The sequence below is a fragment of the Ovis aries genome, chromosome 16 (assembly GCF_016772045.2).
Source record: "Ovis aries strain OAR_USU_Benz2616 breed Rambouillet chromosome 16, ARS-UI_Ramb_v3.0, whole genome shotgun sequence".
Taxonomy (NCBI): domain Eukaryota; kingdom Metazoa; phylum Chordata; class Mammalia; order Artiodactyla; family Bovidae; genus Ovis; species Ovis aries.
The window spans coordinates 15,467,589-15,493,351 of NC_056069.1; the positions used below are offsets into that span (position 1 = coordinate 15,467,589).

A 25,763-nucleotide genomic window follows, 5' to 3' on the forward strand; every position below is an offset into this window, starting at 1 on the left:
ATTATACTGATGTCGACTTTTCTATCAAAATCAAGAATTAATCAGACTCTGAATCTCCTGTATCTCCCAGAGCAGACAAATCCTTCAGTATACTTTAACAATACACTGCATCATCAATTTACATTTGAATGTTTTTTGGAATCCTTTTGATTGATTTGGGTATGTTTGTATCCTCTTCTATCACTGTGTTTCTGATTGCTGATGAATAATTTCTTAGCAGTTGAATTAACATAATATTATTACATGCTATTTTGAAAGATGTTTAACACTTTAACACATTTGCAACATTAGTAATAACATTCCCCTAGCCAATACATTAAAAGTGAGCCAACTATAATATTTAAGTACTGCAGCTAAAAACATTATAGTAAAAAGGTCAGATAATAAAAAGCTGGACTGCCTGGTTTTCCTATTTGCACTTTGAGAAAGTACTTCAAGAGTGAATTTTTTTTTTTTTTTTTTTTTTACTCAAAAGGTCTGAATGAATAAGAAAGAAATCAAAAGCCTTAAAGGCAGACCATCCTCTGCATATATTCTTGCTAACTTTCTAATTTCACTCTTTCATTATTGCCGAAATGATTTTTAAGAATTCAATGGTCATGTCACTCCTTTTCATTGACTTTCTAGCTTTTTCAGCAAAATGATCAGTCTTTAATTTGTCTTAAAAAAACAGAAATGATCTAACCAGCATCCATCTTTCTAGCCTCAAACCTGGTCAAATTCCCTCTTGATCTCTGAACTTCAATCAGAAATCTTCTAGTTTCATGGAGATATATCACATTCTTTTTACCACAGGGCCTTTGAATATGCTGGTCCCAAAGCTTGCAACGTCCTCTGTCTCGCACTGCCTGGGTTACTCATCTACCATATCTCCACAAAAGTCACTTCCTCAGGAAAGCCTTTGCCTTACAACAATCCTCTGTGCACATCCTACCTTCATGATCCCATATATAATTCCTTTTTTCCCCACTTATGCAGCTAGTAATTTAATATTTATGATTGAACACTATCATAAAAGCTTCAAAAAGACAGAACATTTCTCTTTTGCTCTTTGTTGGATTTCCTGTGCCTGTTACAGGGCCTGTCATGTCTTAGTTGGTTTGAACTGGCATAACAAAATACCACAGACTGGGTGGCTTAGACAACAGACATTTATTCCTCACAATCCTGGAGGCTAGAAGCTGAAGGTCAAAGCTCCAGCATGCTTTGGTACTGGTAAGAACTCTCGTTTCAGTTTGTAGATAGCTCCTTCTTTCTGTGTCATCACATGGAAAGAGAAAGAGAGAAGTCTCTTTCTCTCTCTTCTCCTTTTTTAAAAAAAATTTTTATTTTATTTTTTTACTTTACAATACTGTATTGGTTTTGCCCTACACTGACATGAATGCGCCACAGGCGTACATTAGTTCCCAACCCTGAACCCTCCCTCCTCCCACCACCCGCTCCATATCATCTCTCTGGGTCATCCCAGTGCACCAGCCCCAAGCATCCTGTATCCTGTATCGAACCTTCTCCTTCGTATAAGCCGCAGTCTTACTGGATTAAGGCCTCATCCTTATGACCTCATTTAACCTCAATAACCTCCTAAAGACCCGTCTCCAGATACAGTCACTTTAGGGGTTAGAACTCACAACTACAAAGAATACTGACCAATGATCTCCTCTTTGCTAAGACCAAAGCACACTTTAAATTCTCATTCAGAGAATACATACAGTTGTACATACAGTTGACCATACAGTTTGTACAACATTTTTTGTACAAATCCAGGGGCACCTTTCACAGACTAGCACCTTCTAGAATTATGTAGTATACAACTTGCATCTGGTCTTCCACATCTCCCGACAGCATTCAATACCACTAACTAATACTTCCTTTTGGAAGACATTCATTGCTTGACTTCCATTAACACTGTATCTTGATTTTCACTCCTGTATTTCTCACTACGCTTTTTTTCCTATTCTGTTAATTTTTTTTTCTGTCCATCCCTTAAATGTTCCTAGGCCCCTTCCTTTCTCTTTCCATTCACACTCTGCATAGTGATCTCATCTACTTTCACTCACCATTTAAATGCTGATGACTCCCAAAACCACAATTTTAGTTCAGATCTCTGTTCTGAATCCCATATCCATAGAACCAGCAGCCTCCCAGATCTATTTAAATGTCTTTTAGGCCATAGAAACTTGTCCAAAACTGTGTCAAAGCTAAGAAATTAAAACTGAGGACACCATCTCTGCCTGGAACCCTCACCCCATCAGACTTCACAAATGGAGATCAACTTTGTTATTTTCTGTTTTTAGGGCTTTCATTGTTATTTTGCTTTCTGTTTTGGTTCTTGCCCACATTGCAGGTATCTCAAGCCTGAAGGTAGAGAAGAAGTTCCCTTCTGTACCTGTGGACATTGTAGTCTGTCTCAGAATTCCATTCCAAATTCCCAGTCACATGTCTTATTACACGCCAGTGGCTGGAAAACTAAAAGCTCAAATGTTCCAGACTCTCTCACAGTTCAAGTTCCACGTATGGCCCAGCTTCCACCAATGTGATACACGGCTCAATATTATGAAAAAAGAAGTCATGAGAATATTTCTGCTGTTTCTTTTAGCAAGGTTAACTCTGAAGGTGTTTGGTTGGTCTGCAGTCCAGTCCTCATTCTGTGGGCACTGAGAGCCAAGTGTGAGGCTTCCATTTTCTGGCACTGGTCAGGGCTAAACAACTGTGGTCCTAGAACCAACAGTTCCTCAGGGAATGCTATTTCCTCAGTGTCCTGATCCTCTATGTCCTGAGGGCCATTTCATACCTGCATGGGATGATCAAGAAAGGAGACAAAGTCCAAGCTTTGCTCAGGGTTGGGAGACTCTAAGGGGGAACTCCTACAAAAAACAGGGTTATAACATCAGCATAAGGGTGAATGAGAAATAAACCTGTTGTTCAGAAAAACAAAAGGAAAAGCTTGTCTATTTCAATTTTGGTATTCTGTAGGAGGAAAGGGGAAAAAAAGAAAAACTTTCCCTCAGTGTACGGAAGAATTTTTTAAGAAAAAAAGTATAGAACATAAAGAAGATGACTAATAAATACATCTACCTTATATCAAAAATTCTGTTCATCAAAAGATACCACAGAGTGAAATAAAAGTTACATAAACTAGCAAAAGATATCTGCAATAAAATAACAAATAATTAGTATTCAGAATATGTAAAGAGCTCCCCAAAATCAAAACTGCACAACGGAAAAACAGAAAAGGGGAGAAAAAGACATTTCACAGGAAACACAAAGAGACTTAAACAATGGGAAGATGTTAAATGTTGGAAAAGATGTGGAATCCCAGCAATGTTTAACCACTACTCACAGACTGACACTGGAAAACAACTTAGCATCACCCAGTAAAGGTGAAGATGCACATATCCTGTGATGTATACGCCACTTCCAGTGATATACCCCTGCCCATGTTTACCAAGATATGGACAAGAAAATTCATAGCAGCATGGTTTGTCAGACCATAACAACTAGATATACCTCAATGGTAGAATGAATTACAAATTGCGATATATTAATACACTAGAATACTATATAAAAGGGAAAAATGAGCTATACTACATGGTGATATTACTAAAAGCAGCAATTTCCAGCAGAATGCCTACCTACGTTGTGATTTCATCTACAGAAAGTAGACAAAAAACACAAAAACACTTTCAGAAGCAAGCAAAACACTTATTTTATACATAAGATATATTTTAAATTATATTGTTAATAGGCAATAAATTAAGATAATTGGATAGGTGATAAATTTAGCATTCCTTCAGCATGAAGTAAAAATAGGAGTGCTCAGTCACATCTGGTTCTTTGTGATCCCATGGACCATAGCCCACCAGGCTCCTCTGTCCATGGGATTCTCCAGGCAAGAATACTGGAGTGAATTGCCATTCCCTTCTCCAGAGGATCTTTCTGACCCAGGGATCCAACCCAGGTCTCCCCCACTACTGGCAGATTCTTTACCATGTGAGCCACCAGGGAAGTCCCTCTTTCAGCCCAGCATCTTATAAATTACTTTAGACTCCAGTATTTTATTGTTTCTTTTAATTAAAACAGATCCTTCTATGTTACTCTTTAATATTTACATCAAATATATGTGTTCCTAATGCAAAAGATGTTTGTATAGTTTAAAGAAATCTTTAAAGAGACGCAAACACCAATACATATACCCACTACCCAGTTTAATGAGTACATTACCGCTACTTTAAAAACCCTCTCAGGATCCCCCTCTAATTACACATTCCTCCTTCTCCCTGGAGTTAACAGTGATATTGAAATATTCCTGAGACAGGCTTTTAATAGGTTTAAAATATGTATGTTTTATGTGCATATAATATAAAACCTTCTAGAGAACCAGAAAGATTTTTAATTCTGCATCACTCTCTTCCACAACCTATCCCGCTATATCCTAGTGCAGTGTTTTAATTTCTCTTGCTCATGATACCCTGAGGGAGGAGCAAAGGCACGAAAAAGAGTGTGGGGGTCAGAACTCTCACTGTCAGATTCAATTTTAACTGCACTGCTTAGTAACAGTATAATCAGACTCAATTTATTTAATCTTCTGTGGCTCAGTTTCCTTATCTATAAAAAGGAGATGATAGCTTATTTCCTTCAAGACAATCTTTCTATCTTTACATTATCAGAAATGAATAATATAAAACTTTTAAAACAATGCTTAACCAATAAGCAGAAAATTAAGAAGAGGTGGCAAGAATACACAGAAGAACAATACAAAAAAGATCCTCATTACCTAGATAACCACAATGGTGTGATCACTCACCCAGAGCCAGACATCCTGGAATGCAAAGTCAAGTGGGTTTTAGGAACCATCACTACAAACAAAGCTAGTGGAGGTGATGGAATTCCAGTTGAGCTATTTCAAATCCTAAAAGATGATGCTGTCAAAGTGCTGCACTCAATATGCTAGCATTTGGAAAACTCAGCAGTGGCCACAGGACTGGAAAGGATCAGTTTTTGTTCCAATCCCAAAGAAAGGCAATGCCAAAGAATGCTCAAACTACCACACAATTGCACTCATCTCATACGCTAGCAAAGTAATGCTCAAAATTCTCAAAGCCAGGCTTCAAAAGAACATGAACCATGAACTTCCAGATGTTCAAGCTGGATTTAGAAAAGGCAGAGGAACCAGAAATCAAATTGCCAACAGCCACTGGATCACCAAAAAAGCAAGAGAGTTCCACAAAAACATCTACTTCTGCTTTATTGACTACACCAAAGCCTCTGACTGTGTGGATCACAACAAACCTGGAAAAGTTTTTTTCTTCAAGAAATGGGAATACCAGAGCACCTTTCTGCTTTCTGAGAAATCTGTATGCAGGTCAGGAAGCAACAGTTAGAACCAGACATGCAAAAATGGACTGGTTCCAAACTGGGAAAAGACTACAGCAAGGCTATATATTGTCATCTGCTTATTTAACCTATATGCAGAGTACATCACGCAAAACGCCAGGCCGAATAAAGCACAAGCTGGAATCAAGATTACCAGGAGAAATATTAATAACCTCAGATATGCATATGACACTACCCTTATGGCAGAAAGTGAAGAAGAACTAAAGAGCCGCTTGATGAAAGTGAAAGAGGAGAGTGAAAAAGTTGGCTTAAAACTCAACATTCAGAAAACGAAGATCATGGCATCCAGTCCCATCACTTCATGGCAAATAGACGGAGAACAGTGGAAACAGTGAGAGAGACTTTATTTTGGGGGGCTCCAAAATCACTGCAGACGATGACTGCAGCCATGAAATTAAAAGACATTTGCTCCTTAGAAGGAAAGCTATGACCAACCTAGACAGCACAGTAAAAAGCAGAGACATTACTTAGCTGACAAAGGTCCATCTAGTCAAAGCTATGGGTTTCCCAGCAGTCACGTATGGATATGACAGCTGGACTATAAAGAAAGCTGAGCACCAAATAATTGATGGTTTTGAACTGTGGTGTTGGAGAAGACTCTTGAGAGTCCCTTGGAGTGCAAGGAGATCCAACCAGTCAATCATAAAGGAAATCAGTCCTGAATATTCACTGGAAGGACTGATCCTGAAGCTGAAACTCAATACTTTGGCCACCTGATGCGAAGAACTGACTCATTGGAAAAGACCCTGATGCTGGGAAAGATTGAAGGCAGGAGGAGAAGGGAACCACAGAAGATGAGATGGTTGGATGACATCACCAACTGGATGGACATGAGTCTGAGGAAGCTCTGGGAGTTGGTGATGGACAGGGAAGCCTGGTGTGCTGCAGTCCATGGGGTCGCAAAGAGTTGGACATGACTGAACAACTGAACTGAACAATAAACATCAAAAATTGTATTGGACATCATTTACACTAGGGAAAAGCAAATTAAACACAAATTGCTATACCATTATATCTACCACAATGTCCAAAATTACAAAGTCTGAAAATACCACGTGTAGAGAAAGATACTGAGAAACTAGAATTCTCATCATTACTATTGGAAATGAACATTTTCTTTTGAAAACTAAAAGCAGTTTCTAAAAACCTAAAATACACCTACTGTATAATTCCCTCATCATTCATATATATATATATATATATATATCAAAAAGAAGTAACAAAACACAAACACAGAGTCTTTTATAAAAATACGGATAGCAGTTTTATTCATAACCCCAAAATGAAAATTATATCTATCAGCATAAAAAATTGATAAACTGTGGTATAGTCATTAAAGGCATACTACTCAGGAAAAAGGAAGCAAACTACTATGTATAAAACATAAATGAACCTCTAAAACATTATGCTGAGCAAAATAAGTCAGGTATAAAAGAGTATATGATTTCATTTGAATGAAGGTCAGGAACAGGCAAAACCAGTCGGCAGTGATAGACACTGTGATAGATTAATACAGTGGTTTCCATCTGAGGGGGTGAATATTGCCTGAAAACAAACAAGATAGATTTCTGGGGTGACGAAAACATCATACATTTTGATCTGATTAATGGCAGGGCTGAAAAAATTTATCAAGCTATACTATATCCAACATTCACCAGGAAAACTTTTGCTCCCCCAATTAAAATGTTTTCAGTTTTTTTAAAGTATCTGACATGCAGTAAGCATGCAACCAGAGTCTTTCACTATTACCAGTTCAAGCTGGCTAATCTGTGAGAGTGGATAGGAAATAATCATGATCCAATGAGGCAAAAAAGAAAATAAAACAGTCACTCAAAGAAGGGGAAAACACTGACAGGTAATTACAACCACTGTCTGCTAAACTGAGAATTCCCTGTGAAGTCCATGGATAACTATCTAGTATGGACTTCTTTGATATTTCCTCTTGCATATTGCTCTCAGTATATTCATATGTATTCACATGTAATCAGTTCAGTTCAGTTGATCAGTCCTCTCCGACTCTTTGCAACCCCATGGACTGCAGCATGCCAGGCTTTCTTGTCCATCACCAACTCCCAGAGCTTCCTCAAACTCATGTCTGTCCAGTTGGTGATGCCATCCAATCATCTCATCCTCTGTTGTCCCCTTCTCCTCCTGCCTTCAATCTTTCCCAGCATCAGGGTCTTTTCCAATGAGTCAGTTCTTCGCATCAGGCGGCCAAAGTATTGGAGTTTCAGCTTCAGCATCAGTCTTTCCAATGAATATTCAGGACTGATTTCCTTTATGATTGACTGGTTGGATCTCCTTGCAGTCCAAGGGACTCTCAAGAGTCTTCTCCTTTGACTATATAATATATACACCTACATAAACATACAGGTGTACATATATGTCTAATATACATCGGGGCTTCACAGGTGGTGCAATGATAAAGAATCCACTTGCCACAGTAGGAGACACAGAGACAGAAGTTCAGTCCCTGGGTGGAAAAGATTCCGTGGAGAAGGAAATGGCAACCCACTTCAGTATTCTTGACTGGGAAATCTCATGGACAAAAGAGCCAGGCAGGCTACAGTCCAAGGGGATGCACAAGAGTCGGACATGACTGAGCGACTAAATAACAACAAAATCAACAACAATATATGTGTAATATATATATATATATATATTATATACATATAAAAACATTTTTTACTTTTTTTTAAATTTAATTGTGTGGTGATGACTAAGCTTCACTCAGTAGGGATGAAGAAAAACATGGACTATTATCTTCAGCTTAGCTCTGTGATATTACACTTAAAACTTTACGGTCATATTATTGTTAGGAGCTGGAGGTAAAATGATGGTAACTGTGGAAGGCTAGATGCCTTTCAAATACCACTCTGAAGTGTTTTCCTTGGATCAGGTAAAATAAGGTAAAAGCCATCAGGTATGGAGGGATATGGGTGCGTGTGTAGATGTGTCCCCAGCATTCCTATACTAGGAAATCATTTGAAGATGATACAGTTAGCAGTACTCACCTTAGTCACTTGATTCTCAAGATATTCCATGAAACAACCAGAACTTGCTATACATTTTCTACATTTCCAACAACGAAGAATACTTATGTCTTCTTGATTATGATTTTTAGTTACCAATTCTTTACTTCTCTTCATCTGTGGAAAAATTAATGCATTTTTAGAATGTTAAACCATGTCAGATTAAACGTGATTTTCTAAGCCCTTTGAACAGCATTAGCTACATATGTACCAGAAAGAACTGTCATTTATTGAGGTCCCTACTGCTATTAGGCTATGGGTGCTCCATAAACTATATCCATGATAATCATGGTAATGACGCAGTATATTAGTGACTACCAGCTTACTTTCGCACATTTTATTTCTTTTCATCTGTCTTCACTAGAAGGGGTAAAATGCAACTGCCAAAGAGTTAATTAAAGTTACCACAGTTAAAAGGGATGTAACAAAGAATTTTATTCTTATAATTACAATGTTTGAATAGCCACAGCATTAAACTTTAAATATAATAGGATTTACTGAGTTATAGTTATTTCTGTGAAAACTGGAAGTAATTGCGTCAAATTAATGAAGGCTATATATTGTCACCCTGCTTATTTAACTTATATGCAGAGTCCATCATGAGAAATGCTGGACTGGAAGAAACACAAGCTGGAATCAAGATTGCCGGGAAAAAATATCAATAACCTCAGATATGCAGATGACACTACCCTTATGGCAGAAAGTGAAGAGGAGCTAAAAGCCTCTTGATGAAAGTGAAAAGTAGAGAGTGAAAAAGTTGGCTTCAAGCTCAACATTCAGAAAATGAAGATCATGGCATCTGGTCCCATCACTTCATGGGAAATAGATGGGGAAACAGTGGAAACAGTGTCAGACTTTATTTTTGGGGGCTCCAAAATCACTGCAGATGGTGACTGCAGCCATGACATGAAAAGACGCTTACTCCTTGAAAGAAAAGTTATGACCAACCTAGATAGCATATTGAAAAACAAAGATATTACTTTGCCGACTAAGGTCCGTCTAGTCAAGGCTATGGTTTTTCCTGTGGTCATGTATGGATGTGAGAGTTGGACTATGAAGGAGGCTGAGTGCCGAAGATTTGATGGTTTTGAACTGTGGTGTTGGAGAAGACCCTTGAGAGTCCCTTGGACTGCAAGGAGATCCAACCAGTCCATTCTGAAGGAGATCAGCCCTGGGATTTCTTTGGAAGGAATGATGCTAAAGCTGAAACTCCAGTACTTTGGCCACCTCATGTGAAAAGTTGACTCACTGGAAAAGACTTTGATGCTGGGAGGGATTGGGGGCAGGAGGAGAAGGGGATGACAGAGGATGAGATGGCTGGATGGCATCACTGACTCAATGGACGTGGGTCTGAGTGAACTCCCAGAGTTGGTGATGGACAGGGAGGCCTGTCGTGCTGCGATTCATGGTGTCGCAAAGAGTCGGGCATGACTGAGCGACTGAACTGAATGAGAAAAATCCTGTATCCTAAGTGCAATAATTTTTCTTGTATACTGTATTCAGTGGAACAATATTACATCTTGTGGTATGTGTAATCAAACAAAAAGGCTTAGATAATAACCCTAACATTTTTTAGCCTATTTTTATACCTGAGATTTTATGTCAGTACTGAGATTTAGACCAGTTTGAGGAAAGTTTCACACTAATAAGGATTTCAAATTGCAGTGTATTTAAGAATCTGCCTGGTAACTAATTGTCATTAAAAAAGGAACTGTTAATTTACTAAGCTATACAAGGGCCTGCCTAGTTCCCTGGCCACACTTCCTCATTTGCTAGGTCTTTAGTATTTCATTTATTTAACAAACATTTACTGAGAGCTAACCAACCATATGCCACACAATGAGTCAAACTCTGGAGGCACAATGATGAGCAAAACTTATTTTCTGTCACAGACCTCACTATGCTTTCTACATCAACAGCTTTTGACCCTAGCTCATTAGAATCACTTAAGTTTTAAAAAAATAGTGATGTCCAGGACAAGTTTCACTCCTGGAAATTTTGACTTTTTCTGAGATGGGGAGGAAGTTAGGAACGGGTACATTTTATTAAAAAGTTCCCCAGGTGATCCTTTAATGTGGCCAGGATGAGGACAGGCTGTGTTAATACACGAACAATTGACTAAAATGTACTAATAACAGCTGAAAGGACAAGAGAGGGAACACAGATGGACTTTAGCCCAACTTAAAGGAAGGATTTGAGGAACTCTGCATAGAAGGGCACAGCATGCCACTCTTGAAGCCAGTCTCACTCTGACCTTCAGGCGCTAGGCAGCAGTTCAGTCTTCACTGGCATCTTCAGAACCCATCTTGACCAGATGAACACTCCATTTAAAGTCCGTCCTCAATGACCATCAATAACATCTGAATTTGCTAATGCCCTGACCTCCTCCTCCTCCTGCACTTAGCCTCACTCGCACTCCATCCATCTCTCAATAGTCTTCTTGGCATCTATCCTCAACTCCCTTTAAGCCACCAGTGGTTCCCAATCAGGAGTGGGGCTTGTAAGGAGGGTCTGTATCAGAATCAACAAAGAAGAAACTCCATACCTGTCTATGCACTCCATCTCCCTGAGATCCATCCACACCTCCCCATTTCTCCCCTTCCTCCAGGTGGTTCCACACCCTCTTGTAGTGGGATCATGCAATCAGAAAAAGCCCTATTGGTGATTCTAATAAGTTTTCACCGAAAATCTGAGAATTATACTGTGTGACAACTCTTTTATGGCAATGCTTTTTTTTTTTTTTTGTATTTTTTTTTCTTTTTTTTTTAATTTTAAAATCTTTAATTCTTACATGCATTCCCAAACATGAACCCCCCTCCCACCTCCCTCCCCATAACATCTCTCTGGGTCATCCCCATGCACCAGCCCCAAGCATGCTGCATCCTGCGTCAGACATAGACTGGCGATTCAATTCACATTATAGTATACATGTTAGAATGTCATTCTCCCAAATCATCCCACCCTCTCCCTCTCCCTCTGAGTCCAAAAGTCCGTTGTACACATCTAGTTTGATTTTTTTCCAAAGCTCTAGACCAATAATTTCAGCTTCTGAATGTCAAATGCTATCTCTACATGAATCTTCTTTAGGGCCTTTGTGCTGGCTGTTTGCTCTGTCTATCTGTCTACCCTGTATGGTAGCCACTTGTTAGATGTGTTATTAAGTACTCGAAATGCGGCTAATCTGAACTGACATGCAACGTTAAGTGTAAAACATACACTGGATTTTGAATATCACGTAGAAAAAAAGGAATGTTAAATATCTTAATAGTTTCCATATTTATTTCATGTTGAAATCAAAATTTTAATATGCTGTTAAAAACATACTGTAAAAATATTTCACATTTCCTTTTACTTTTTGAATATCACCTCAAAGTCATATCCTCATAAGTACAGTATAAGAAGCACCTTAAAGTGAAGTGAAGTGAAGTGAAGTCGTTGAGTCGTGTCCGACTCTTTATGACCCCATGGACTGTAGCCTACCAGGCTCTTCCCTCCATGGGATTCTCCAGGCAAGAGTACTGGAGTGGGTTGCACACTTAGGAAGCACCTAATTGGAGAAGGAAATGGCAGCCCACTCCAGTGTTCTTGCCCTGAGAATCCCAGGGACGGGGGAGCCTGATGGGCTGCCGTCTATGGGGTCACATAGAGTCGGACACGACTGAAGTGACTTAGCAGCAGCAGCAGCAGCAGCAGCAGCAGCAGCAGCAGCAGGAAGCAGGTAGGGAGTTTATTTAAATGTAAGTCACAGTCCCAGGAAATCTAATTCAATGTTTCTAGGGTAGGACTCTGTGTATTTACAAGCACACAGGTGACTGTATTACAGGTGATCTGAAGATCACATTCGGGGGGACACAATACAGTCTAAGCTCTATTTGCAACAACATGAACAGACCTTCAGAGTATTAACCTTAGTGGAATAAGTATTTGACAGAGAAAGGCAAATACCCTATGCTATCACTTACCTGTAGAATCTAAAAAGTTAAAAAAAAATCAATGTATATAACAAAAGAAAAACAGATTTACAGATATAGAGAACAAACTCAGTAGTTACCAGTGGGGAGAAGGAAAAGGGGAAAGATAGGACTATAGGAGTAAGAGGTACCACTATGCATAACATAGATAAGCAACAAGGATATATTGTACAGCACAGATAAAAATAGCAATTATATGGTAATAACTTTAAATAAGTATAATCTATAAAAATACTGAATCGCTATGTTGTACACCTGAAACTGACATTATAAATCAACTATATGCTAAGCTGCAGCAGTTATGTCCAACTCTTTGCGATGATATGGACTGTAGCCTGCCAGGTTCTTCCGTTCATGGGATTCTCCAGGCAAGGATACTGGAGTGGGTTACCATGCCCTCTGTCTAGGGGACCTTCTCAACACAAGAGACTGAACTCACGTCTCTCAGTATCCTGCACTGGCAGGAAGGTTCTTTACCACTAGTGCCACCTGACCAGCCAAAAAGCAACTATACTTTAATTAAAAAAACAAACAGTGTATGCTTAAGATGTCAAAAAAGGTTTGTTAGGCAGCACAAAGGATTCCTGTGATGGAACTGTCATGTGTCTGACTGTGGTTTGCTCGTACGCATCCACACATGTGAAAAGACTGCATATAACTAAATACACACACACACAAGTGTATGCAGCTGGTAAAATCTGAATGAAGTAGACTATTTGAAGGGTGTACAGGGTTTCCCTGTGAATCTGTAATTCATAATTCACAACTGAGCCTACACATATTTCAAAGAGGTAAAAAGAAACTTTTACCACGGACATTAAAAACTCAAAATTTTAAAAACTCATAACATTTTTTTACCAACTTAACTGTCCTGACATATGTGTATAATCTTCTATATCTTTCCCCTATATTTTTAGCTGCATAATTTTTGATTGCCTCTTCATATAACAACAATTTTGCAATATTTTCTAAAAAGAATAAAAAGATCATTTAGTCTTTCCTCTTTAAAAAACAAAAAGTCCCTTTAAATCCTTTAAAACCCAACTCCAAACTAGCTCTCAAGTCTTGGTGTCCCCTCCATGAACACTCCATTACAACACTATCCAGATCCTTGTGCAGTTTCTAAAAATACCTTTTTCTGTTTTCCAACTTTCAAATTTGCTATTCTTTCTTCCTGTAAATCACTTATTTTTCCTCTGACTTTAAGAAATATTTTCTATCATTAAAGGCTGAGCTCAAAATTTTTTTTACAGACACTCCCCAGAAAACAATTCCTCCCTCTTCTGTGTTTCCATGCAACTTTGCACGTGCCGCAACAGTAGTACTAGTCAAGCTGTAGTACACTTATGTGTGTGTCTTATTAATTGAATGGTGGTATCCTAAAAAGCACCATATTCTATTCAAACCTGCATTTTTACAATTAAATACTGTACCTGGCACCAAAAATCATAGTCAAAAGTGTTCACTGAAATCAAATCAATAAGACTTGGCACCTCAGTTCAGTTGCTCAGTTGTGTCCGACTCTGCAACCCCATGAACCGCAGCACGCCAGGCCTCCCTATCCATCACCAACTCCTGGAGTTCACCCAAACTCATGTCCATCGATTCGGTCATGCCATCCAACCATCTCATCCTTTATTGTCCCCTTCTCCTCCTGCCCTCAAACTTTCCCAGCATCAACGTCTTTTCAAATGAGTCATCTCTTTGAATCAGTGGCCAAAGTATTGGAGTTTTAGCTTCAGCATCAGTCCTTCCAATGAACACCCAGGACTGATCTCCATTAGGATGGACTGGTTGGATCTCCTTGCAGTCCAAGGGACTCTCAAGGGTCTTCTCCAACACCACAGTTCAAAAGCATCAATTCTTCGGCACTCAACTTTCTTTAGAGTCCAACACTCACATCCATACATGACCACTGCAAAAACCATAGCCTTGACTAGACAGACATTTGTTGGCAAAGTAATGTCTCTGCTTCTTAATATGCTGTCTAGGTTGGTCATAACTTTCCTTCCAAGGAGTAAGTGTCTTTTAATTCCATGGTTGCAATCACCATCTGCAGTGATTTTGGAGCCCAGAAAAATAAAGTCAGCCACTGTTTCCACTGTTTCCATATCTATTTCCCATGACGTGATGGGACCAGATGCCATGATCTTCGTTTTCTGAATGTTGAGCTTTAAGCCAACTTTTTCACTCTCCTCTTTCACTTTCATCAAGAGGCTCTTTAGTTCCTCTTTACTTTCTGCCATAAGGGTGCTGTCATCTGCATATCTGAGGTTATTGATATTTCTCCCGGCAATCTTGATTCCAGCTTTGCTTCCTCCAGTCCAGCATTTCTCATGATGTACTCTGCATAGAAGTTAAATAAGCAGGGTGACAATATACAGCCTTGACACACTCCTTTTCCTATCTGGAACAAGTCTGTTGTTCCATGTCCAGTTCTAACTGTTGCTTCCTGACCTGCATACAGGTTTCTCAAGAGGCAGGTCAGGTGGTCTGGTATTCCCATCTCTTTCACAGTTTTCCACAGTTTATTGTGATCCACATAGTCAAAGGCTTTGGCATAGTCAATAAAGCAGAAGTAGATGTTCTGGAACTCTCTTGCTTTTTCGATGATCCAGCAAATGTTGGCAATTTGATCTCTGGTTCCTCTGCCTTTTCTAAAACCAGCTTGAACATCTGGAATTTCATGATTCAGGTATTGCTGAAGCCTAGCTTGGAGACTTTTTAGCATTACTTTACTAGCGTGTGAGATGAGTGCAATTGTGTGGTAGTTGAGCATTCTTTGGCATTGCCTTTCTTTGGGCTTGGACTGAAAACTGACCTTTTCCAGTCCTGTGGCCACTGCTGAGTTTTCCAAATTTGCTGGCATACTGAGTGCAGCACTTTCACACCCTCCTCTTTCAGGATTTGAAATAGCTCAACTGGTATTCCATCACCTCCACTAGCTTTGTTCATTGTGATGCTTCCTAAGGCCCACTTGACAGCACATTCCAGGATGTCTGGCTCTAGGTGAGTGATCACACCATTGTGATTATCTGGGTTGTGAAGATCTTTTTCGTACAATTCATCTGTGTATTCTTGCCACCTCTTAATATCTTCTACTTCTGTTAGGTCCATACCATTTCTGTCCTTTATTGTGCCCATCTTTGCATGAAGTGTTCCCTTGGTATCTCTAATTTACTTGAAGAGATAGTCATTCCCATTCTATTGTTTTCCTCTATATCTTTGCATTGATCACTGACGAAGGCTTTCGTATCTCTTCTTGCTATTCTTTGGAACTCTGCATTCAAATGGATATATCTTTCCTTTTCTCCTTTGCTTTTCACATCCCTTCTTTTCATAGCTATTTGTAAGGCCTCCTCAGACAGCCATTTTGCTTTTTTGCATTTCTTTTTCTTGGGGATTGTCTTGACTCGTGTCTCCTGTACAATGTCATGAACCTCCATCCATAGTTCATCAGGCACTCTGCCTATCAGATCTAACCCCTTAAATTTATTTCTCACTTCCACTGTATAGTCATAAGGAATTTGATTTAGGTCATACCTGAATGGTCTGGTGGTTTTGTCCACTTTTTTCAATTTCAGTCTGAATTTGGAAATAAGGAGTTCATGATCTGAGCCACAGTCAGCTCCTGGTCTTGTTTTTGCTGATTGTATAGAGCTTCTCCATCTTTGGCTGCAAAGAATATAATCAATCTGATTTTGGTGTCGACCATCTGGTGATGTCCATGTGTAGAGTCTCCTCCTGTGTTGTTGGAAGAGGGTGTTTGCTATGACTGGTATGTTCTCTTGGCAAAACTCTATTAGCCTTTGCCCTGCTTCATTCTGTACTCCAAGGCCAAATTTTCCCATTACTCCAGGTGTTTCTTGACTTCCTACTTTTGCATTCTAGTCCCCTCTAATGAAAAGGACATCTTTTTTGGGTGTTAGTTCTAGAAGGTCTTGTAGGTCTTCATAGGATTGGTTCAACTTCAGCTTCTTCAGCATTACTGGTAGGGGCATAGACTTGGATTACCATCATACTGAATGGTTTGCCTTGGAAACAAACAGAGATCATTCTGTCATTTTTGAGATTGCATCCAAATACTGCATTTCAGACTTGTTTGTTGACTATCATGGCTACTCCATTTCTTCTAAGGGATTCTTGCCAACAGTAGTATATATAATGGTCATCTGAGTTAAATTCACCCATTTCAGTCCATCTTAGTTCACGGATTCCTAGAATGTCGATGTTCACTCTTGTCATCTTCTGTTTGACCACTTCCAATTTGCCTTGATTTGTGGACCTAACATTCCAGGTTCATATGCAATATTGCTCTTTACAGCATCAAACCCTGCTTCCATCACCTGTCCCATTCACAACTGGGTGTTGTTTTTGCTTTGGCTCCATCCCTTTATTCTTTCTGAAGTTATTTCTGCAATGATCTCCCGTAGCATACTGGGCACCTATCGACCTGGAGAGTTCATCTTTCAGTGTCTTATAATTTTGCCTTTTCATACTGTTCATGGGGTTCTCAAGGCAAGAATACTGAAGAGGTTTGCCATTTCCTTCTTCAATGGACCACATTTTGTCAAACCTCTCCACCATGACCCGGCCGTCTTGGGTGGCCCCACACCGCATGGCTTAGTTTCAGTGAGTTAGACAAGGCTGTGGTCAGTGTGATCAGATTGGCTAGTTGTCTGTGACTGTAATTTCAGTCTGTCTGCCCTCTGATCCCCTCTCTCAGTGCCTACCGTCTTACTTGGGTTTCTCTTAACTTGGACGTGGGGTCTCTCTTCACAGCTGCGACGGCACACGAGCGCCGTCAGCTTATAAAAATTCTTTTTTCAATACCAAGTACTAAGTATGTCTGGATAACTAACATGGCAACCCAAAGAGAAATCCTTTAGCAAGGGATGTGAGGAGACCAAGGGAAGAAAGAAAGCTGTGTTTATACACATCTAAACTTGCAAGAAGAACTGGAGGCTATCCAACGGTGATGTATTTACAGGACAGCTGAGGTGATTTCTTTCAGAGAATTTATGCTGAAAGAAGAGGTCAAACACGGTTAATGAACCTATTAACAAAAGGCTAGTCTTTGAGCTGATCTGAATACCGCCTGGCTGTTGACTGCTAGCTCAAATCCATCCTTGTCTAGCTCTCTAGACACTGGTATGGGTTCTAGAAAAGAGGGACCTGTATGAGTAAAGAACTGAAAGCTGTTTTCTGTCTGTGTGTGTGTGTGCTCAGTCGTGCCCAACTCTTTGCGACCCTATGGACAGTAGCCTGCCAGACTCCTCTGTCCATAGAACTTCCCAGGCAAGAATACTGGAGTGGGTTGCCGTTTTCTCCTCCAAGGGACCTTTCCAACCCAGGGATCAAACCTGAGTCTCCTGCATCTCCTGCAGTGGCAGGCAGATTCGTTACCACTGAGCCACCTGGGAAGCCTCCATTTTCTGTTGGGGTCTAAGCAATTTTGAGCAGCATATACCACATGGCTTTAACACTTTGAGGGCCTGGGGGGAGCAACTAGAGAACTATAAAAGCAAACAGAAGTGACCCTGGGAAACATAACATGAAAATGAACTTAACTGCTGAACACATGAATGTCTCACAATGACCATTACCAACGTGAGCAAAGCTCTTTAATTACTGGACAGTAGTTAAGCTCATCACAGTGGATACAACTTTTTCAAAGTGCTAATTTTTGTTTAAAAGTCAAATTTTATCATTTGCAACAAATACTGCCAAACATCCAGGTCTGAAAAACCATAGTTTGTCAGTCATGAGTAAAAACAGTATGCCATGGAAAGGTGGAGAGTTCAGCTCTCAGATGAAACTACTGAACACTGGCTTTTCTTCAGCACTACCCACCATCAGCATTCAGTGTACTACAGATGTGCTTTATGCATTCTTCCCACTTTTTTCACAGGAACTATTAGAAATATATGTATTGCAAAAAAAAAAAAAAAAGATTTAATAAAACCAGTATTAGTTACTGCTTCAATAAACAGATTTTTTTTAACTACATGGGTAGGGCAGTGAAGAATAAAATGGCTATTAATACTGTTTGTCATCATTGCCTTGAAAGTCACTCAGTCATATCTGACTCTTTGCAACCCCATGGACTATAAAGTCCATGGAATTCTCCAGCCCAGAGTACTGGATTGGGTAGCCTTTCCCTTCTCCAGGTGATCTTTCCATCCCAGGGATCGAACCTATGTCTTCCACATCACAGGCAGATTCATTACGATCTGAGCCACCAGGGAAGCCCAGGGAAACTGGGGTGGGTACCCTATCCCTTTTCCAGCTGATCTTCCCGACTAGGAATTGAACCGGGGTCTCCTGCATTATAGGCAGATTCTTTACCAGGTGAGCTACCAGGGAAGTCGATATTGAACAATAAAGGTTTAATAATGTCAATACTAGTTACTGCTTCAATAAACAGCCTAAAAAAAACACTACATGTGTATGGCAGTGAAGATTAAAATGTCTATTAATACTGTTTGTCACCATTGCCTTGATTCTGCTAAAGGAGAAGAAGTTTTACTCACTATTGCTTTCCCATGATTAATGAAAATGTTAACAGAATTTAAAAAGGTAAATAACATCTTAGTATTATCAAGAATAGTTTGCCTGTCTCTCTGTGGTCCACCAGGGAGCGTGGACCACATTTTGAGAACTAGTGCTTCATGCAAAACAGCTATTGTCAAAATGGTGCCTATGTAAACCTTATTTTCCATCAATATCTTTAAAAATATCTAAGGAGGACAGTTCAGTCACCCTGGAGAAACATGTTTACAACAAATTTGTTGGAAATTTTCTATGAAGTCAACTGCTGGAATTATAACCTACACAAGGGCATTTCATTCCTTCATCTGGCTATTACCACTTATTTATGGTAAAACATCAGCCAGTGGCACAGACCAAATTCTACACTCCTGGGTCCCTAAGGTTTGCTTACCTTCTTCTCCTTATTCATGGATTTAAAATTGAGATGAAGTGGACAAAACTCTAAATTATTAAAATTTATCTAAAATTAGAAAATAAGAATAAACCAACAAAATTTTGGGCTTCATTGGTGGCTCAGATGGTAGAGTCCTCCTCCACCTGGGTGGAGGAGACACAGGTTCAGTCTCTGGGTTGGGAAGATCCCCTGGAGAAAGGAATGGCTAGCCATTATGTATTCTTGCCTGGAGAATTCCATGGACCTTGGAGTCTGGCAGGGGTCTCAAAGAATCGGACATGACTGAGGGACTAACAAGTTGTAAACCTAAGACCCAAACAAAACTTTAAAAATTGAACAAACATCGAATATCTTCTCCAAAACTCATAAAAATAGGTGGGTCCAGGCAAAATGATCTAATTGACAAATTTTACTAGTTCTTTAAGAAATGGATACTCTTGTAACAGATAATTGTGGGGTCCAGAAAACATAAAAAGAAGCTGACCTCTGCAAATGAAACATAAATTTGACACGTTAACTAGACAAGGATATGAAACTAGAAAAATAAAATATAAGAAAATTAAATATCAATCTATGAATATATGATAAAATCTTAAATGAACTGTTAGTCATAGAATCCATTAATGATTTAAAAGAACAATACATTTTGGCCAAATGAGATTATTTTCAGGAATTCAATGATAATTTAAAAAAACCCCAAATCTACTCAATATACTTCACAAACTATAAGATTAAAAGAAAAAACACATGATTATCTTAAAAGACAGAAAATAAAACCTTCAATAAAGTTCAACATCTATATGCAATAAAAAGACACAAATACTTAGCACTCCATAAATAGAAGGAAATTTCGTTACCCAGGTAAAAAGAAGGCTTACTGAAAACCTTAGCAATTATCAGTTCAGTTCAGTCGCTCAGTCCTGTCCAACTCTTTGCGACCCCATGAATCACAGCACGGCAGGCCTCCCTGTCCATCACCAACTCCTGGAGTTCACTCAAACTCATGTCCATCGAGTCGGTGACACCATCCAGCCATCGCATCCTCTGTCATCCCCTTCTCCTCCTGCCTCCAATCCCTCCCAGCATCAGGGTATTTTCCAGTGAGTCAACTCTTCGCATGAGGTGGCCAAAGTATTGGAGTTTCAGCTTCAGCATCAGTCCTTCCAATGAACACCCAGGACTGATCTCCTTTAGAATGGACTGACTGGATCTCTTTGCAGTTCAAGGGACCCTCAAGAGTCTTCTCCAACACCACAGTTCAAAAGCATCAATTTTTCGGCACTCAGGTTTCTTCACAGTCCAACTCTAACATCCATACATGACCACTGGAAAAACCATAGCCTTCACTAGATGGACCTTTGTTAGCAAAGTAATATCTCTGCTTTTGAATATGCTCTCTAGGTTGGTCATAACTTTCCTTCCAAGGAGTAAGTATCTTTTAATCACCTGCAGTGATTTTGGAGCCCCAAAAAATAAAGTCTGACACTGTTTCCACTGTTTCCCCATCTATTTCCCATGAAGTGATGGGACCAGATGCCATGATCTTCGTTTTCTGAATGTTGAGCTTTAAGCCAACATTTTCTCTCTCCGCTTTCACTTTTATCAAGAGGATTTTAAGTTCCTCTTCACTTTCTGCCATAAGGGTGGTGTCATCTGCATATCTGAGGTTACTGATATTTCTCCCGGCAATCTTGATTCCAGCTTGTGCTTCTTCCAGTCCAGCGTTTCTCATGATGTCCTCTGCATATAAGTTAAATCAGCAGGCTGACAATATACAGCCTTGACGTACTCCTTTTCCTATTTGGAACTAGTCTGTTGTTCCATGTCCAGTTCTAACTGTTGCTTCCTGACCTGCATATAGGTTTCTCAAGAGGCAGGTCAGGTGGTCTGGTATTCCCATCTCTTTCAGAATTTTCCACAGTTTAACAATTGTAACACCTGACAAACTTTAATAAACATTCCAGGAAGAAAACAAAGTGACAATGATGCTCACTATTTATGCATATTATTCAGTTTTAGAACACAATAGAGGAAAAGTAAATTAGAGGTATACGGATTTGGAAGATTTAATAAGTAAAAAAGAAATTAAGTGTCTGTGACACCATTTGAGGGGTGGGGCTGCAAACATTTCCATCTTCTTAGAACTATATTGCTCATTTCTATAGTACTATTAAGTACTATAGAAGTAGCCAGCTTCTCAGTCTGGGTACTTGTGAAAACTTGTGAAAATTCATCAAGCTGTACACTTGTGATCTGTTTATTCTTCTGTATATATCTTATTTCATCAATACAACTCCACACTTCCCTCTGTTTAAGAACAGTGGGTAAAGAATTCTGAATAGGGAGCAATGTCTATAGTAACAATTTTCATCATCTGGTCCTGGTTACACTGTCAGATTTTATGATACATGGAAGTCAAGGAATTTCACTGAGAGAAGGAATCACATGCGTATTTCCCTACCTCTGCCTATAGAGGGGATTACTCATCTACCACCAAGGAAAAACTGGTGAATAGGGACGATGTAGGAACGTGTCCCTGCTACTCTCATTATAAAAGTGATATATGTCCAAGATCACTTTATTAATGTCTAATTATTTGGGCAAGAGAGAGGGAAGAATAAATAGATAAACACAGTAGAAATTTACCGGAGTGGAACTATAGTTTATAATGTAGTGGTGGGTACAAATATTATATATTTTTTAAAATCTATAGAACTATCCAGAGTGAACCCTAATGTAAACTATAGACCTATACATCAATATTGAATCATCAATTGTAAAAAGTGTATCACACTAACACAAATGGTTAACGATAGGAAAAACTGTACAGAGAGAGTATATGAGAGCTTTGTATAATTTCTGTACAATATTTTTGTAAAGCTAAAACTGCTCTAAAAAAGTCTGTTAATTGAAGAATATTATTTTGACATATAATAGCATTATCTACTCAAAGTTATTCATTAACAAAAAATACTTTTATCTTGGTTGTTTAAATAACTAAAAATTGTTTTTCCTTTGAAATTTGACATCATCACTGGTTTTCTAAGTGTAAAAAAATTTCTATGTTTTCAGTATGATACCTCTATTAGTTTACTTGGGCTGTCGTAACAGAATACCATAGACTGGGTGGCTTTAATAACAGAAACTTAATTTATCGTGGCCTTTCCTCTGAGCATGTGCAGTTCTGGTGTCTCTTTCTCTTCTTACAAGGGTAACAGTCCTTTTAGATTAAGGCTCCAATTAGATTAGGTCACCTTAGGAGCTCAGGCTTCCCAGGTGGTTTAGCAGTCAAGAACCCGCCTGTCAATGCAGGAGATGTGAGTTTAATCCCTAGGCTGGGAAGATCCCCTCGAGAAGGAAATGGCAGTGTTCTTGCCTGGGAAATTTCCATGGACAGAGAAACCTCATGGGCTACAGTTCCTGAGATTGCAAATACAGACGCAACTTAGCGACTAAAGCACAACTTATGAGCTCATTTAACCTTAATTACCTTCATATACCTCCAAATACCATCATATTGGGGGTAAGGCCTTTAATATATGGATTTGGGAGGGACAGTTCACTCTAGAACATTCCTCCTTCTGGTTCCCAAAATGCACGCCCTCAGTTGAAAAATATATTTCTACTATCCTAACCATCTCAAAAGTCTTACCCCATTCCAGAATCTACTCAGCAAATTAGTGAGATGCACCAAAAACTGCAATGCCTGCAGTTGGCATTGGTCAAAACAAAGGGCCCAATACCCCACAACATCTGACCACATGTCACACAACCAATACTTCAAAAGCTGAATGAATTGAGCTATGAAGTTCTGCCTCATCCACCATATTTACCTGATCTCTCACCAACCGACTACCACTTCTTCAAGCATCTCGACAACTTTCTGCAGGGAAAATGCTTCCACAACCAGCAGGAGGCAGAAAATACTTTCTAAGAGCTCATCGAATCCCGAAGCACAGAATTTTACACTACAGTAAAAAACAAACTTGTTTCTTGTTGGTAAAAATGTGTTGATTGTAATGGCTCCTATTTTGATTAATAAAGATGTGTCTGAGCTAAGTTATAATGATTTCAAATTTACGGTCCAAAACCGCAATTATATTTGCAGCAACCTAATTCCAAAGAATAGCAAGAAGAGATAAAGCATTCTTCAGCGATCAATGCAAAGAAATAGAGGAAAACAACAGAATGGGAAGGACTAGAGATCTCTTCAGAAAATTAGAGATACCAAGGGAACATTTCATGTAAAGATGGGCTCGATAAAGGACAGAAATGGTGTGGACCTAACAGAAGCAGAAGACATTAAGAAGAGGTGGTAAGAATACACGGAAGAACTGTACAAAAAAGATCTTCACGACCCAGATAATCATGATGATGTGATCACTAATCTAGAGCCAGACATCTTGGAATGTGAAGTCAAGTGGGCCTTAGAAAGCATCACTACGAACAAAGCTAGTGGAGGTGATGGAATTCCAGTGGAGCTGTTTCAAATCCTGAAAGATGATGCTGTGAAAGTGCTGCACTCAACATGCCAGCTAATTTGGAAAACTCAGCGGTGGCCATAGGACTGGAGAAGATCAGTTTTCAGTCCAATCCCAAAGAAAGGCAATGCCAAAGAATGCTCAAACTACCACACAATTGCACTCATCTCACATGCTGGTAAAGTAATGCTCAAAATTCTCCAAGCCAGGCTTCAGCAATATGTGAACCGTGAACTCCCTGATGTTCAAGCTGGTTTTAGAAAAGGCAGAGGAACTAGAGATCAAATTGCCAACATCCACTGGATCATGGAAAAAGCAAGAGAGTTCCAGAAAACATCTCTTTCTGCTTTATTGACTATGCCAAAGCCTTTGACTGTGTGGATCACAACAAACTGTGGAAAATTCTGAGAGAGATGGGAATACCAGACCACCTGACCTGCCTCTTGAGAAACCTACATGCAGGTCAGGAAGCAACAGTTAGAACTGGACATGGAACAACAGACTGGTTCCAGATAGGAAAAGGAGTATGTCAAGGCTGTTTATTGTCAGCCTGCTTATTTAACTAATATGCAGAGGACATCATGAGAAATGCTGGACTGGAAGAAACACAAGCTGGAATCAAGATTGCCGGGAAAAATATCAATAACCTCAGATATGCAGATGACACCACCCTTATGGCAGAAAGTGAAGAGGAACTAAAAAGCCTCTTGATGAAAGTGAAAGAGGAGAGCGAAAAAGTTGGCTTAAAGCTCAACATTCAGAAAACGAAGATCATGGCATCTGGTCCCATCACTTCATGGGAAATAGATGGGGAAACAGTGGAAACAGTGTCAGACTTTATTTTTTTGGGCTCCAAAATCACTGCAGATGGTGACTGCAGCCATGAAATTAAAAGACGCTTACTTCTTGGAAGAAAAGTTATGACCAACCTAGACAGTATATTCAAAAGCAGAGACGTTATTTTGCCGACTAAGATCCATCTAGTCAAGGCTATGGTTTTTCCAGTGGTCATGTATGGATGTGAGAGTTGGACTGTTAAGAAGGCTGAGCACCGAAGAATTGATGCATTTGAACTGCGGTGTTGGAGAAGACTCTCGAGAGTCCCTTGGACTGCAAGGAGATGCAACCAGTCCATTCTGAAAGAGATCAGCCCTGGGATTTCTTTGGAAGGAATGATGCTAAAGCTGAAGCTCCAGTACTGTGGCCACCTCATGTGAAAAGTTGACTCATTGGAAAAGACTCTGATGCTGGGAGGGATTGGGGGCAGGAGGAGAAGGGGACAACCGAGGATGAGATGGCTGGATGGCATCACGGACTTGATGGACGTGAGTCTGAGGGAACTCCGGTAGATGGTGATGGACAGGGAGGCCTGGCGTGCTGCGATTCATGGGGTCGCAAAGAGTCAGACATGACTGAGCGACTGAACTGAACTGAACTGAATACATTACATTTAAGGTTCAACAATGATTTTCTCTGGTTCAGAGCTTTGCCTGCTGGGGCCCACTAAGGTGGCGGCTTTGTCTTCTGCCCACTGGCATGGGTGGCCTCATACCCTTGGCCATGGAAGGCAGCCTTGCCCCTGAGGCCATGTGCAGGGACATGGTACACTGAACCTGAGGAGGTGACTCCACTTTGAATCTCAGGAGGGAACAACTTTACTCTCTGGAGCTGTGTGCTCTGTGCCTGTGGAGGCAATGGTGGTCCCACTGATCTCTGAATTACTTTCAGGGTCATTTTTCCCTTTTCTTAAGGATAAAACATATCTGCAGCTAACTCAGTCCATAACAGTACCCATGAAAGCCAAGGTAGTCTTCTCAGTTTTAACACATGAGAAAGCCCATGTTTTATTGTATGTATTTCCTTTTACTGAATTCATAGAACAAAAGTCCTGGATTAAAAGAGAAAAATACTGAGCTTAAAATTTCTCAAAATGTAAAAG

General features: G+C 39.6%; 1 protein-coding gene across 3 annotated transcripts in view; it reads right to left on the minus strand.

Annotated features, from left to right (window-relative positions):
* Positions 1–25,763, minus strand: part of RNF180 (ring finger protein 180) — a 302,385-nt gene that overhangs the window by 256,682 nt on the left and 19,940 nt on the right. For all 3 annotated transcript variants that reach the window (XM_027980056.2, XM_042233755.1, XM_042233754.1), the window contains exon 2: positions 8,409–8,543. In XM_027980056.2, the coding sequence (XP_027835857.2) occupies positions 8,409–8,543 (135 nt within the window). The remainder of the gene's footprint in view (positions 1–8,408; positions 8,544–25,763) is intronic.